Source organism: Moschus berezovskii, chromosome 7 (genome assembly GCF_049115385.1).
Source record: "Moschus berezovskii isolate FMDL1 chromosome 7, NW_MosBer_1.0, whole genome shotgun sequence".
In the NCBI taxonomy this organism is placed as follows: Eukaryota; Metazoa; Chordata; class Mammalia; order Artiodactyla; family Moschidae; genus Moschus; species Moschus berezovskii.
In genome coordinates, this window is record NC_142466.1 from 29,213,380 (window position 1) to 29,227,232 (window position 13,853).

Sequence of the window (13,853 nt, forward strand, 5' to 3'; positions counted from 1 at the left end):
AGTTGGTACATAGAATGGACTACACTATTTCCGTTATCCCTATTTTGTTTTTAATTGGAGAAAAATAGCTTTACAATGTTGTGCTGGTTTCTGCTGTACAACAATGTAAATCAACTATAAATACATGCATATCCACTCTCATATCCCTATTTTAAAGCCGAGAAAACTGTCGTATAGGACAGAAAAATCGACTGGACTAAATGATGCAGGAAATTGAGGGAAAACTAAAGAGATGCCCAGATAACAAATATCCTGGTCACCTGAGAAGACAAGAGTGACCCACACGGAATGCAGCAAGATTGTGTTTCCAAACAGTTTCACTGGTAAAACTCCTTTAAGCGCATCATTATTGTTATTCTCATTATTACACTTACAATTTTATTGACAACCCTGAGGACCAGCAGTGTCCTACCATTGTGCAGGATGCTGGGTGGGAATAAGAAATGGAGACTTGCTCCTGCTCTGGGGAGTCAATTCCTCCCCATTTAAAGGACTGTCAGTTAGAAGGTCCTGATGGAGGATGTGTATGGGAAAAGGGTGTTTAAAACTAAAAAGCATGGCCTTGATCTTGAAAAGTACAGACTATAGGAAATTCTTAAAATAATAAAAGTTGAAATATGGTAAATGTATAAATGTGGGATCTTTTTTGATCAATTTTTATAAATGAACTCTGATTTGTTACTGCAGGAACATGGAAATGCCTCAATAATAATATTTTCTGTACAGCACATTGACATTTGATTTTTAAGATCTTTCTTAGAAAATCATACTATTTGAAGACAGGAAACATACTTATTTCCAGTATTTAACCCTCTGTTCAAATCTCAGCCAAACGTACGTCCACGGCAGTGAATAAAAGATATGGTGGATGTGCATGAGATAGTTCAGCCTATTTCAGATGGTGAAATATCAAAGTTTTGGCTTAGCTTCTGGTTCAGAATGGCAGAATAGAAGGACATGCACTCATCGCCTCCTGCGAGAGCACCGAAATTGCAACTAGCTATTGAAAACCATCCACAGGAGGACTCTAGAGCCCACCCAAAAAAGATACCCCAGGTCCAAAGACAAAGAAGAAACTACAGCGAGACTAAGGAGGTGCTCAGTCACAATAAAAATAAATCCCATACCTGCCAGATGGGAAACCAGCAAACTGGAAAACAATAATACCAAAAATGTTCCCCCAGTGTGAAGGTTCTGAGCTTCATGTTGTGTTTCCAAGCCTGAGGATCTGGCAAAGGGACTGGGTATCCCCAGAGAATCTCACTCCGAAGGCCAGTGGGATTTAATTACAGGACTTCCACAGGACTGTTGGAAAAAGACTCCATTCTCAAAGGGGACAAACAAAATCTTGAGTGTACCATGACCCAGTGGAAAGGAGCAGTGACCCCACAGGATACCAAACTAGACCTACCTGCTAAAGTTGAAGTCTCTTGTGGAGGTGGGTCAGCAGTGGCTTGCCGTGGGGACAAGGGTACTAGCAGCAGCAATCCTGGAAGGTGCCCCTTGGAGTGAGTCCCCTTGGAGGTTGCAGAAAATCAAACACTTCATTCATTAACAATGTTTCTTACTTTTAGAGTACAAGAAGGGCAAAAATTGGCTCCTGAACTCTTTGGGTTTTGGTCTTTCAGTAGCAATGCAGAGGCTCCATGAGGTGACATTACCAGCAAGTATGGACAAGGGACTTTATGGAAAAGAGAACTAGGATCCAACCTGGGACAGCCCAGGACTGGAGAGCAGAACCATACACTTCACAGCTCCTGCTCTTTGTTTCCTGTCTCTGCGTGTATTTTATTATCTGCATTGATGTGAGATTTCTATTCTTTCCCTATTATTCATGTTTGTATTAGATCAAAGCATTTTCTACTAATCTTGCTTTTTCAAAGAGTTTCTTCCCAACTCATAGAAATGCTTTCAGAAGTATGAAACCCAGAAATTGGAATTCTCTTCAGCATACAGCAAAGGAAAATTCTCACACTAAAAGCACTATGGAACTAGCACCCAAGTTGAAAAGAAAACACCTGGGCCAGGTGCCTCGCGCCTTTCCAGCGTTGCCTTTCAGCCACTGTCTCAGGGCAGCCGTCCGGCCTCCTCCCTGAGGGCAGCCACTCTGTGATCCTCACTGTCCTGATGATGTCTGCCGGAGCGCTTGATGCCTCTTGTGTGATATGGACCCATGGAATCCAAACAGTAATTCTATGAAAACTACTCTTACTGTCCCCATATTAAGGATGAGGAAACTGATCTTCAGAGCTGTTCTCCTGGGTGCCCTTATCCTACTACTCTCTTGTGCTGTTAACATATGGCCATTCCATCTCTGCTTCCTTTGTGGCATTCCCTCCCTTTTAAGACTGAGGTCACAGGACTCAATTTTAAGTCTTTTCTCATTCTATACTCTCGTCCTATTTGATCAATTCTTCTATTATGCTTTCAGTTCAGTTCAGTCGCTCAGTCGTGTCCGACTCCTTGCGACCCCATGAATCACAGCACGCCAGGCCTCCCTGGCCATCACCAACTCCCGGAGTTCACTCAAACTCATGTCCATCGACTCGGTGATGCCATCCAGCCATCTCATTCTCTCTTGTCTCCTTTTCCTCCTGCCCCCAATCCCTCCTAGCATCAGAGTCTTTTCCAGTGAGTCAGCTCTTCGCATGAGGTGGCCAAAGTATTGGAGCTTCAGCTTTAGCATCAGTCCTTCCAATGAACACCCAGAACTGATCTCCTTTAGAAGGGACTGGTTGGATCTCCTTGAAATTGCTTGTAAATTGCCATCTCCAATATCCATTGAACATTTTGGACTAAAATGTCTACTATAAGTAGTTAACTTTTATTTTTACATCCTCTCACAGCTTGATCCACCTTCTACTGGGGGAATTCCATTTTTCTCCCTTTCATTGTAGCATTCAAGCTAACTGATAGTCATTTCTACTACTAATTATACTATTTTAAAAATAGTTAACATTTTATTATTAATTAACTCATTATTGTTTTTTAGGTTACTTTCCATTAAAAGATCAAAGTTACAAAAATGATTGGATAAATTATGTTCATGTCTAAATCCTGATAGCCACACACCACCTGGCTAGAGAAAGTATATTTTTATTGTAATGTGCAAATCATAAAGAGGGGTGAAGGAAATGTAAAATGCATTCTTTAATCAAGTTGCGTATTCAGTCTTGGTGTTATTTTTTTAAAGAAAAACAAAAGAAGTTTTTTATAGTAAGGTTCAATGAGTATATATATATAATATATATAAATATATACAAAATATATTTTTCCCTTTAAGTATACATACATAATTATATGAACAAAATAATTTAATTCTTTATATATAGATAAATAAATATTAAATTAGATAAATAAATGTCCAAATAGATAAATAAGTAGATGGATCAGCTTGAGTATCTGTGACGGAGTAGTGCCTGTAGAGGAGACCATGATGTCGCTTAATATACCTGAAATCATTTGACAAATTGATTCAATTCAGTGCATGATGACAGCAGAAATGAGAGTCTTCCACATGGCAGCACAGGAGGAAGTGTGGTCTGTTAGTCCGTGAGAATCATTTCCGTGTGGAACCAGGTGTGTGTCAGTCCTTTCTCCTGAATCTCTCCTGCAGGTCTGTTGAGGAAGAGAAGGCTCTCATGACTTCTGCTCTGACAACCTCCCAGGCACAAGGGCTGTGTCCCTTCTCTTGCAGATAGAGAGTGATTCTGTGGAAGTATTTCCTCACAGCTAGGCAGGAGTCCCCCTTGAGCAGGGGAGCCCCTTGCAGCCCCTCCTCCTGCCTCAGACAGGCTTGCAGGTCAGTGAGCTGCTGATCCAGGGCAGTGCGGAGCTTGTCCAGGAGGCTCTCGTCCCATGCAGTGGCCGAGTCCTCTGTGCTGAAGAGCTGGAAGGTGTGCTGGGTCACCTCGTGGAGCACAGAGATGGCTTGAGCCTTCTGCAACTGGCTGCCACCCAGCGCCTCCTGGGGGAATGCAAAGTCATTTCTGTCCTGCAGGCAGGAGGAAGGGGAGACCCTCCTCAGTTGTCTCAGGAGCATCAGGACCCTCCTGTTGGCCAGGCTGTGGGTGTGAGGCAGGTGGCAGCCCAGAGAGCAGATGGCGTTGCAGCTGAGCAGCAGCAGGGCCAGGAGTAAGGACCAGGCTGGGGCCATCGGGGGACCTTGCAGATGCTTCTGGCCTGGGGAGGTGGGTGATTCTGTGACCCTGCTCTCTCGGTTCTCTGAAGACCTTCCTTCAGGCCTGTGTCTTAAATAGGAGCCCATGGTTTCCATTTTCTGAAAGTTCCCTCTTGCTTTCTACTTTTGTTTTTGCTTTTCAATTTCCACTCTCCAAATGGGTTAGGACAGTGTTTCACAAACATTTTTTTCATTATTGCCTCCCCTTCCCCTATCAACAGAGTCTTCTGAGATTTTTTTTTCCCTAATTACCCCCACCATGAAATTCTGACAACACAGTTATCCTGTGGATCCATCTTTGGACTCCATGTATGTCTTTATACATAGAAAAAGAAAGTGCAAAACTTACTTGTTGTATTCACCCTAGGGTTAAAAACACCATAAAATGAAAGCTGTACATTAAATGTAAAAGCTGTTGAATTTATTTAACTTTATGAATGAGTTTGAAGAATGACTTTTAATGGAAGATATTTATTTATATAAATAGTAATATACCAAATTACATATTCATATGAAATTCATATAAAAATATATAATAATACCACAGTGTAGATAGACTTAAAAAATCTTTCAAACCTCAAAATCATTGAAAATCTTAGGTTATTTTCTTCATATTTATTTTGAAGTACTTTTAACTTTGTTTCATTTCAGAAATCAATTTTTAATTGCCTGTCTGCTGAATATTCATCTCAATTTTATCAACATTTCTTTGTGTTTAGCTCTTGACATACTTATGGATGTTCTTAGTCAAGGCTATGGTTTTTCCATTGGTCATCTATGGATGTGAGAGTTGGACTGTGAAGAAAGCTGATTGCCAAAGAATTGATGCTTTTGAACTGTGGTGTTGGAGAAGACTCTTGAGAGTCTTCTCTGCAAGGAAATCCAACCAGTCCATTCTAAAGGAGATCAGTCCTGGGTGTTCATTGGAAGGACTGATGCTGAAGCTGAAACTCCAGTATTTTGGCCACCTCATGTGACGAGTTGACTCACTGGAAAAGGCTCTGATGCTGGGAAGAATTGGGGGCAGGAGGAGAAGGGGACGACAGAGAATGAGATGCCTGGATGGCATCACCGACTCGATGGAGGTGAGTTTGGGTGAACTCCGGGAGTTGGTGATGGACAGGGAGGCCTGGCGTGCTGTGATTCATGGAGTCGCAAAGAGTCATTCATGAATGAGCAACTGAACTGAACAACTTTGATAGGAATAAATAGTAAAATACCATGATACCAATCCAATGGAGGAGAGTGAAAAGGAACTAAAGAGTCTCTTGATGAGGGTGAAAGAGGAGGCTGAAAAAGCTGGCATAACACTCAACATTTGAAAACCTAAGCTTCTGAAATCTATGGCAAATAGATGGGGAAAGAGTGGAAACAGTGACAAGTTTTCTTTTCTTGGTCTCTAAAATCACTGTGGACGTTGACTGCAGCTACAAAATTAAAAGACGCTGCTTGGAAGAAAAGCTATGACAGAACTGGACAGCATGTTAAAAAGAGTAACATCACTTTGACAACAAATGTCTGTATAGTCAAAGCTATGGTATTTCCAATAGTCTTGCATGGATGTGGGAGGTGGACCATGAAGAACGCTGAGTGCAGTAGAATCAATGCTTTCAAATTATGGTGCTGGAGAAGACTCTTGAGAGTCCCTTGGACAGCAAGGAGATCACACCAGTCAAGAAATCAACTCTGAAATCGTTGGAAGGATTGATAATGAAGCTCCAGTAAGTAAGTAAACGTTAGTTGCTCAGTCGTGTCTCATCTTTGTGACCCCATGGACTGTAGCCAGCCAATTGCTCTTCTGTCCATGGAATTCTCTATGCAAGAATACTGGAGTAGGTTGCCATTCCCTTTTCCAGCGATCTTCCTGACCCAGGGATCAAACCGAGTCTCCCACACTTGCAGGTATATTCTTTACCATCTGAGCTACCAGGGAAGCCCTGTACTTTGGCTATCTGATGTGCAGAGCCAACTCATTGGAAAAGACCCTGATGCGGGGAAGATTGAGGGCAGGAGGAGGCGGAGGCGATACAGGAGGAAATGGTTGGATGGCATCACCGACTCAGTGGTTATGAATGTGAGCAAACTCCAGGAGACAGTGAAGGACAGGGAATCCTGGCTTGCTGCTGTCCATGGGTCGCCAAGAGTCAGACAGGCTTGAGAACAGGATTTAGCAACTCAAAAATAGCAATAAAATATCCTTCCCTGAGCCGTGGACAGTGCACTTCTCCAGGCAGCTGTAAGAGGGCCAAAGAGCTCTTTTTCTTGGGTTCCTTTGGGATGCCTACTTTGGAAAGTTCGCAGTTCTGGGCTCTGCACACCATCAAGGCACAGCATCCTCAGTGAATCTTTTGATACTGATTTATGATTTGGGGAAAAAACTTTTTGCTTTCACAGTGCTGAGTGCTGAAGAGGGAGCCTTGTAGCCCTGCCAGCAACAGTGTTCTCTGGTTGGAAGCTCAGAACCTTGCGTTTTCCAAGCCTTCCCTAGAGTTTTGTGCTTTATTTTCCAGGAAGGGCTTCAGGCGAGGAGTCAGCGAGTTGGGGTCGATTTTACAGATTCGGGTCCCTTCTGGCACCATCCAGCAACAGCTCAGAGACAGGGAACCTGGTGGTGGTGATGGGACCTTTGGAAGGTGTCCAGGATGTCCTGGGGGTGAGTAAGAGCATGGCCACTACCAGGGCCAAGGACTGGGGAGCTGTGATTTCCTGCCTTAAGAATATTTATCCCTGTACAGATTAAATTTAAAAAATATTTTCTGGCCTATTCATGGATAATAAGAAAAAAAATCATTTAGAACATGAAACCAACAGATTTATTCTTGAACAAGTTGGCAGGAAAACTCAGGAATTAAGGGGAAATATTTTAATTCTCAAGATACTGAAATTTACTGACTTTCACCGAAACATGAAGTTAAGCAAACTGGTTAATTTCACTGCCCCCTCTCTGACTGGTTACTGACTAAAGGAATGGTTCATGCAAATATTTGGTTCATGCAAATATTTGGATCAAGCCATGGATAGGGAACAATATTGGCTAAACGGTTAAATGATTTTTAAAATATCCAATTGTTTTTCGAAATATATTAAAATAAAAATTATTTGAGGTATATTTTTCCCATTATCCCTTGGGAAGAACCAGAGGCAGAGCCTTCTTCCCTGTTGCCTCAGGTTTCTTGCTGTTTCCTTTCTTTCATCAGTACTCTTAATGTCCTTTAGATGGGCTATCATTCCTCTCTCTTTGATTCAGACTCTATGGTTTTTACTTATGAGTGCAGATTATCAGTTTTCTTTCTGAAGAAGAGGATTGAGAATAATTACACGTGCCAATTTCATCTCTGTCATGTATGCTTTGAAAGTGAAATATTTACATACAACCTCAACTAGTGGACTGCAGGAGCCAAGTGTGCCATGCCCCGTGTCTTAGTTCAGGCTGCTCTAACAAGGTCCTAGAGACTGGTGGCTCGTCAGTGATAGAAGTTTATTTGTCACAGTCCTGGGGGCTGCAAGTGTGAGGTCAGCGTGCCAGCAGGGTGGAGTTCTGCTGAGAACCCTCTTCTGGGTTCAGCATCTCTCTATGTCCTCACATGGTGGAGAGCAGAGAGGAAGCAGTGTCTCGTGAGCCTCATGAAGACAGTAATCCTGTGCATGAGGAATCCCCCCTCATGACCTCCTGTAACCCTCATGATTTCTCTAATAGCCCACCTCCTGATATGATCACATGGTGGGGGTAGATTTCAATATATGAATTTTGGGAACACACACACATTCAACCTGTAACATGGTAACAAGAAGATACCTAGGCATTGTGTTTATTGCAGATTCATTACAATAAATTTCATTCTTGATATTTATTTGAGGATAACACATTCCTTTATGCGGTCATCCCTTATTATGGCTCATTCATCCTGAATTGATTACTAATTAAATTACAATGCTATTGTGAACATGATTACCAAGAACTTGCCAAACCAATTCCACAGACTTTCAGTCTTTATAAAAGATGATGTTGACAGCAACTACAAATTCCTTAACCCTCAAAAGGGACACTTAATCCTTCCAACATAGTTGAACCTGAGTTTACATATTCTCATTTCCAGGAGCCACCTGATAAGACTTTATTTGAATAAAACAATCCAATAAGAAAGTGGCAAGTCCAGGTTTCAAAACCTATTATGTCAAATTCCAAACTCCACCTCCCTATCCATACCATAAACACCTGTGCAAATTGTATGTATTGAACCATCGCTTTCACTAACACATGTTGTGCCTTTGTTTTCCATACCTTGCTGGTACAGTACTCTATATTTTCATTAGTTTATTGTCTACCTCCAAATTTCTAGATGAAATGAGCAATTTACAAAGTATCCTGATTATTTTATGTAATAAGCAAAATGAAATTATCAACTGGTAATTCTTTCCAAGAGTCTAAAGTGACTGACAAAATTAATGATTCTAATAATTATAAAATAATCATATTTAACTGTCCAAGATGATTCATATAGATTGCTCAATTAACCATCACCATAAATTTGAGATGGATGTTAGATAAGACCCTTGAGAATTATAGCCATTGCAAGAGTTTGGATTACAAACATTTCAGTGAGCCTCTGTAGAAAACAGGCTTCCCTGGTGAGAAAGAATCTTTCAGTGGATTAAAGAATCCAACTGTCCATGCAGGAGAGGGGTGTTAGATCCCTGGACTGGGAAGGTCGTCTGGAGGAGGAAATGGCAACACACTCCAGTATTGTCTGGGAAATCCCATACAGAGAAGCCTGGCAGGCTACAGTCCATGGGGTCACAAAGAGTCGAATAAGACTTAGTAACTAAACAATGAGAACTGTAGAAAACACCAAGTTGATGGGGCTTTTGTGGATTTAGGTTAAAAATACTTAATGCTACCAAATTACATGAGTATGGGAAATGACTGGAAGAACAAAAGACGACGTAGGTGAATGTTAGGGATGGAGCAGAGCGTCCCCGTTGCCATCAGCAGGGAGACCAGAGTTTCAGAAATTCAGCACTTCACCTGGGTCTCAGTGAAACAGCTCAGGTCCTGCACTAAGCTAAGTCCTCCAGCTCCCTTCGCTGCGCCCCAGCGGCCGGGAAGTGCACCTTAACGCTCAGTAATGGACCGGACGCGCCTCCAGGTCCAGCGCCGCGAACTCCCGCGCGTGATCCAGGGGAGAACCGAGGAGTCCCCGTCGACTAGAGCCTTGACCCCGGCGAGGCGCCGCCATAGCCCAGGGAGCCCGAGGGGCCGCGGGAGCAGAGAGGAAACTTCCTTTTCGGTCCCACTGCCCAGGGGAGCTTTAATGCTACTTCGCTCTGATCCTTAGATTTCTGCACTTGCCCCCATGTCCACCCTCCCCTTCCTAGATGGAGATTTTGGCCAGAGCGGTTTACACCAGTGCCCGTTTATGCTGCGGTTGATGGCTGGAAATCAGAGCATGTTGTGAAGTGTTTTCAAATTCAGGATTGTTTCTGGGTAGAAAGACTGATTATTTCAGGGATTCAGGGAAAAGGGAAAGGCACCTGAAGTCTGGACCGGAATCTACTAGATATTTGGACCCTCCAGTGGGAAAACTTGGGGACAAGACTGAGACTTTAAATTATTTCATTTAATATTAATATACATGATTAATTTCTCTTGCAATGTTAATTGGTTAAAAAATATTTCAAAATTTATAGTGAAAGTCGTTCAGTCATATCTGACTCTTTGTGACCTCATGGATTATACAGTCCATGGAATTCTCCAGGCCAGAATACTAGAGTGGGTAGATCTCCAGGGGATCTTCCAAACCCAGGGATTGAACCCAGGTCTCCCACATTGCAGGCATATTCTTTACCAGATGAGCCATTAGGGAAGCCCAAGAATACTGGAGTGGGTAGTCTATTCCTTTTCCAAGGGAATCTTCCTGACCCAGTCATCGAACTGAGGACTCTTGCATTGCAGGTGGTTCTTATAATTTATAAGTAATTATAAATAACTTAAACTTTATAAGTCTTAAATATCAAGTTAAGACCAAACAAAATTTAAGTTCTTGGCCTTAGTGGAAACAAAATCATCAGTAATGTTTGTGAAATTGCTTCCTAGTTTCTCTCACTTCATTGCATGAATGCCGTATTTGAGTAACAATCCCAAAGAATGCTCAAACTACCTCATAATTGCACTCATCTCACAGGCTAGTGAAGTCATGCTCAAAATTCTCCAAGCGAGGCTTCAGTAATGTGTGAACCATGAACTTCCAGATGTTTAAGCTGATTTTAGAAAAGGCAGAGGAACCAAAGATCAAATTGCCAACATCTGCTGGATCATTGAAAAAGAAGAGAATTCCAGAAAAACATCTACTTCTGCTTTATTGACTATGCTAGAGCCTTTGACTGTGTGGATCACAATAAACTGTGGAAAATTCTGAAAGAGATGGGAATACCAGACCACTTGACCTGCCTCTTGAGAAAGAAACCTGCGTGCAGGTCAGGAAGCAACAGTTAGAACTGGACATGGAACAGCAGACTGGTTCCAAATAGGAAAAGGAGTCTGTCAAGGCTGTATATTGTCACCCTGATTATTTAACTTATATGCAGAGTACATCATGAGAAACGCTGGGCTGGAAGAAGCACAAGCTGGAATCAAGATTGCCAGGAGAAATATCAATAACCTCAGATATGCAGATGACACCACCCTTAAGGCAGAAAGTGAAGAAGAACTAAAGAGCCTCTTGTTGAAAATGAAAGAGGAGAGTGAAAAAGTTGGCTTAAAACTCAACATTCAGAAAACTAAGATCATGGCATCCGGTCCCATTACTTCATGGCAAATAGATGGGGAAGCAGTGGAAACAGTGGCTGACTTTATTTTTCTTGGCTCCAAAATCACTGCAGATGGTGATTGCAGCCATGAAATTAAAAGAAGCATATTCCTTGGAAGGAAAGTTATGACCAACCTAGACAGCATGTTGAAAAGCAAAGACGTTACTTTGTCAACAAAGGTCCATATAGTCAAGGCTATGGGTTTTCTAGTGGTCATGTATGGATGTGAGAGCTGGACTATAAAGAAAGCTGATCACTGAAGAATTGATGCTTTTGAACTGTAGTATTGGAGAAGACTCTTGAGAGTCCCTTGGACTACAAGGAGATCCAACCATTCCATCCTAAAGGAGACCAGTCCTGAGTGTCCATTGGAAGGACTGATGTTGAAGCTGAAACTCCAATATTTTGGCCACCTGATGCGAAGAGTTGACTCATTTGAAAAGACCCTGATGCTGGGAAAGATTGAGGACAGGAGGAGAAGGGGATGACAGAGGATGAGATGGTTGGATGCCATCACCGACTCAATGGACATGAGTTTGGGTGGACTCTGGGAGTCGGTGATGGACAGGGAGGCCTGGAGTGCTGCAGTTCATGGGGTCTCAAACAGTCGGACATGACTGAGTGACTGAACTAAACTGAACTGATGACCCAGTAACTATCGTAAATAATTAATTTCAGTTTACAAAATCCCTTTTTCTTTCATTTGTTTCAACCAAGGGTCTTTCTTTGTGGCTCAGACAGTAAAGAATCTGCCTGAAATGCAGTTTCCAGATTCCATCCTTGGTTGGGAAGATCCCCTGGTGAAGGAAATGGCAACATGCTCCAGTAGTCTTGCCTGGAGAATCCCATGGACAGAGGAGCCTGGTGGGCTATAGTCTATGGGGTCACAAAAGAGTTGGACTTTACCTAGCAACTAAACATAAAACAGTAAAAAATTCAAGAAGTTCACCTTGATAATATTTAATAAATAAAACAAATTACAATTTTAATGAAATAAAAATGTGAATGTATTTGTTAAGTTTTAATACAATGTAAACATAATATTTTACATGGAAAAATAAATATGAGGAGATAAAAGAATAAATATAACAAAATAAGCAAACAAACAATAAAATCAGGGCAGTCTTCACTTCGTCGAGACTGATGCACCTGCAGCCAAAAAAATTTATATATACTCATTTACTACTGAAAAAGTATTGGCTGAAGTAATTCAATAAACTTTGTGGCTAAAGCAGAAATGAGAGTCTTCTGAAATGACCCCAGGTGAGCGTACAGGGGTGATGTGGCATCTTAGTCAGTGAGAGTCATCTCAAGGTGAGTTCAGGTTTCCATCCATCATTCTTAACCTTTCTTGCAAGCTGGCTGATGAAGAGAGGGCTCTCATCATCTCCACTCTGACGATTTCCCAGGCGCAGACGCTGTATTCCTTTTCTTGCAGGTAGACATGGATGCCCTGAAAGTACCTCTTCACGGCCAGTGTGGGGCCCAACCTTCCCAGGGCAGAGTCTTCCTCTCCCATCACCTGCCCCAGGCAGGCGTCCAGGTCGTCCAGCTGCTGATGGAGTCCAGTGCGGAGCTGTGCCAGGAGGGTGGCGTCCCAGGCAGCAGAGGAGCGCTCTGTGTGGAAGAGGCTGAGGCTCTGCTGGAGCATCTCGTGGAGGACAGAGAAGGCCTGGGCCTCCTGGAGCTGGCTGCCCTCCACCATCTCCTGGGGGAAAGAGAAGTCTTTTCTGTCCTGAAGACAGAAGCGAGGGGAGAGCCTCCTCATTTGGCCCAGGAGCCTGAGGTTCTGCCTGCCAACCAGCACGTGGTTCTGAGACAGGTCACAGCCCAGGGATCCTCCCGGGCTGTAGCTGACCAGCACCAGGGCCATCAGTAGAGACAGCACGAAGGCCATGGGGAAGATGCGGCTGCTGCTGGCCTGGCTGAGACAGCCTCTGGTGGAACCTTGAGGTAGGTTCTCTGATGCCATGCTTTCTAAGCAAGGCCATTAAATAGGGAACACGGTAATTTTCATTTTCTAATCATTTCTATACTCTTTTACTTCCTATTTTGATTTTTGTTTATGTATTCTGAATATGGTCAATCTAAACTGTTAAAATTATCTATTTCGCAATAACTTCAGATGTACCCATCCAAGTGGGATATTTATCAATCAAATGAGGAAGGTCTTTGTCTTACATGAGAAATGATGTAGGTTTCTAAGTACAAACGTTATCAGTCTTTCTCTTTCATGTGTAAATGTAGCTCTTCTCTGTTCCATGATCACATTTTTGGCCCTGATCCTAGGCTCAATTTCTGTTTCTTACTTTTCTTAGGAAGGCAGGCTCTGTATTTATCAGGGATTTACCAGGTCACTCCAACAAAAAAACTGTTTGAAACAAAGGATGGGTTTTCTTTGGTGTTTGATTTAGAGAAGAGGCTGATTGTTATGAGTCCATGAGCTCCTCCTGTGTTTCTTTTCCTTCTAGAACATGTTCCTGCAGGTCCATGTGGTTGTGCTTCAGGGAACCACCAAGTCAGGACTATTACAGACATCACACTTTCTTTCCACCATTTTCATACTGGAGACCTATTGTCCTTTGCTGGCTCGGCCATTACCCCTACCAAGTATTCTGTTTCTTCTCAGATAATATGGGTGGTGAGACTCTAATTCCAGGACAAGTGTATTTCCCCAGCAGCACCTCACTCACAAGGGCGAGATCATATGGAGCCACACCCTGTCCTCTGGAGTGACAGAGTCTCCTTGCTCACCTGCTGGACTCCTTCCCTTAGGGCAGGCTCACCACATCCTGAGGACTCAAAAATCTCCTTTCTGTGGAGGGCTTGTTTACTTGTTGGGAAAATAAATCATCTTCCTGAGCCA

At 42.7% G+C, this 13,853-nt stretch overlaps 2 protein-coding genes across 2 annotated transcripts; both read right to left on the bottom strand.

The window, feature by feature from the left end:
• Positions 1-3,586: 3,586 nt before the first annotated feature.
• LOC129557266 (interferon alpha-1-like) lies at positions 3,587-4,276 on the bottom strand. The gene has a single exon (XM_055427846.2). It carries the CDS (start codon positions 4,274-4,276, stop codon positions 3,587-3,589), a length of 690 nt encoding a protein of 229 aa, XP_055283821.2.
• An 8,020-nt stretch (positions 4,277-12,296) lies between these two features.
• LOC129557268 (interferon omega-1-like) lies at positions 12,297-12,899 on the bottom strand. The gene has a single exon (XM_055427847.2). It carries the CDS (start codon positions 12,882-12,884, stop codon positions 12,297-12,299), a length of 588 nt encoding a protein of 195 aa, XP_055283822.2. The 5' UTR covers positions 12,885-12,899.
• Between the last annotated feature and the right edge of the window lie 954 nt (positions 12,900-13,853).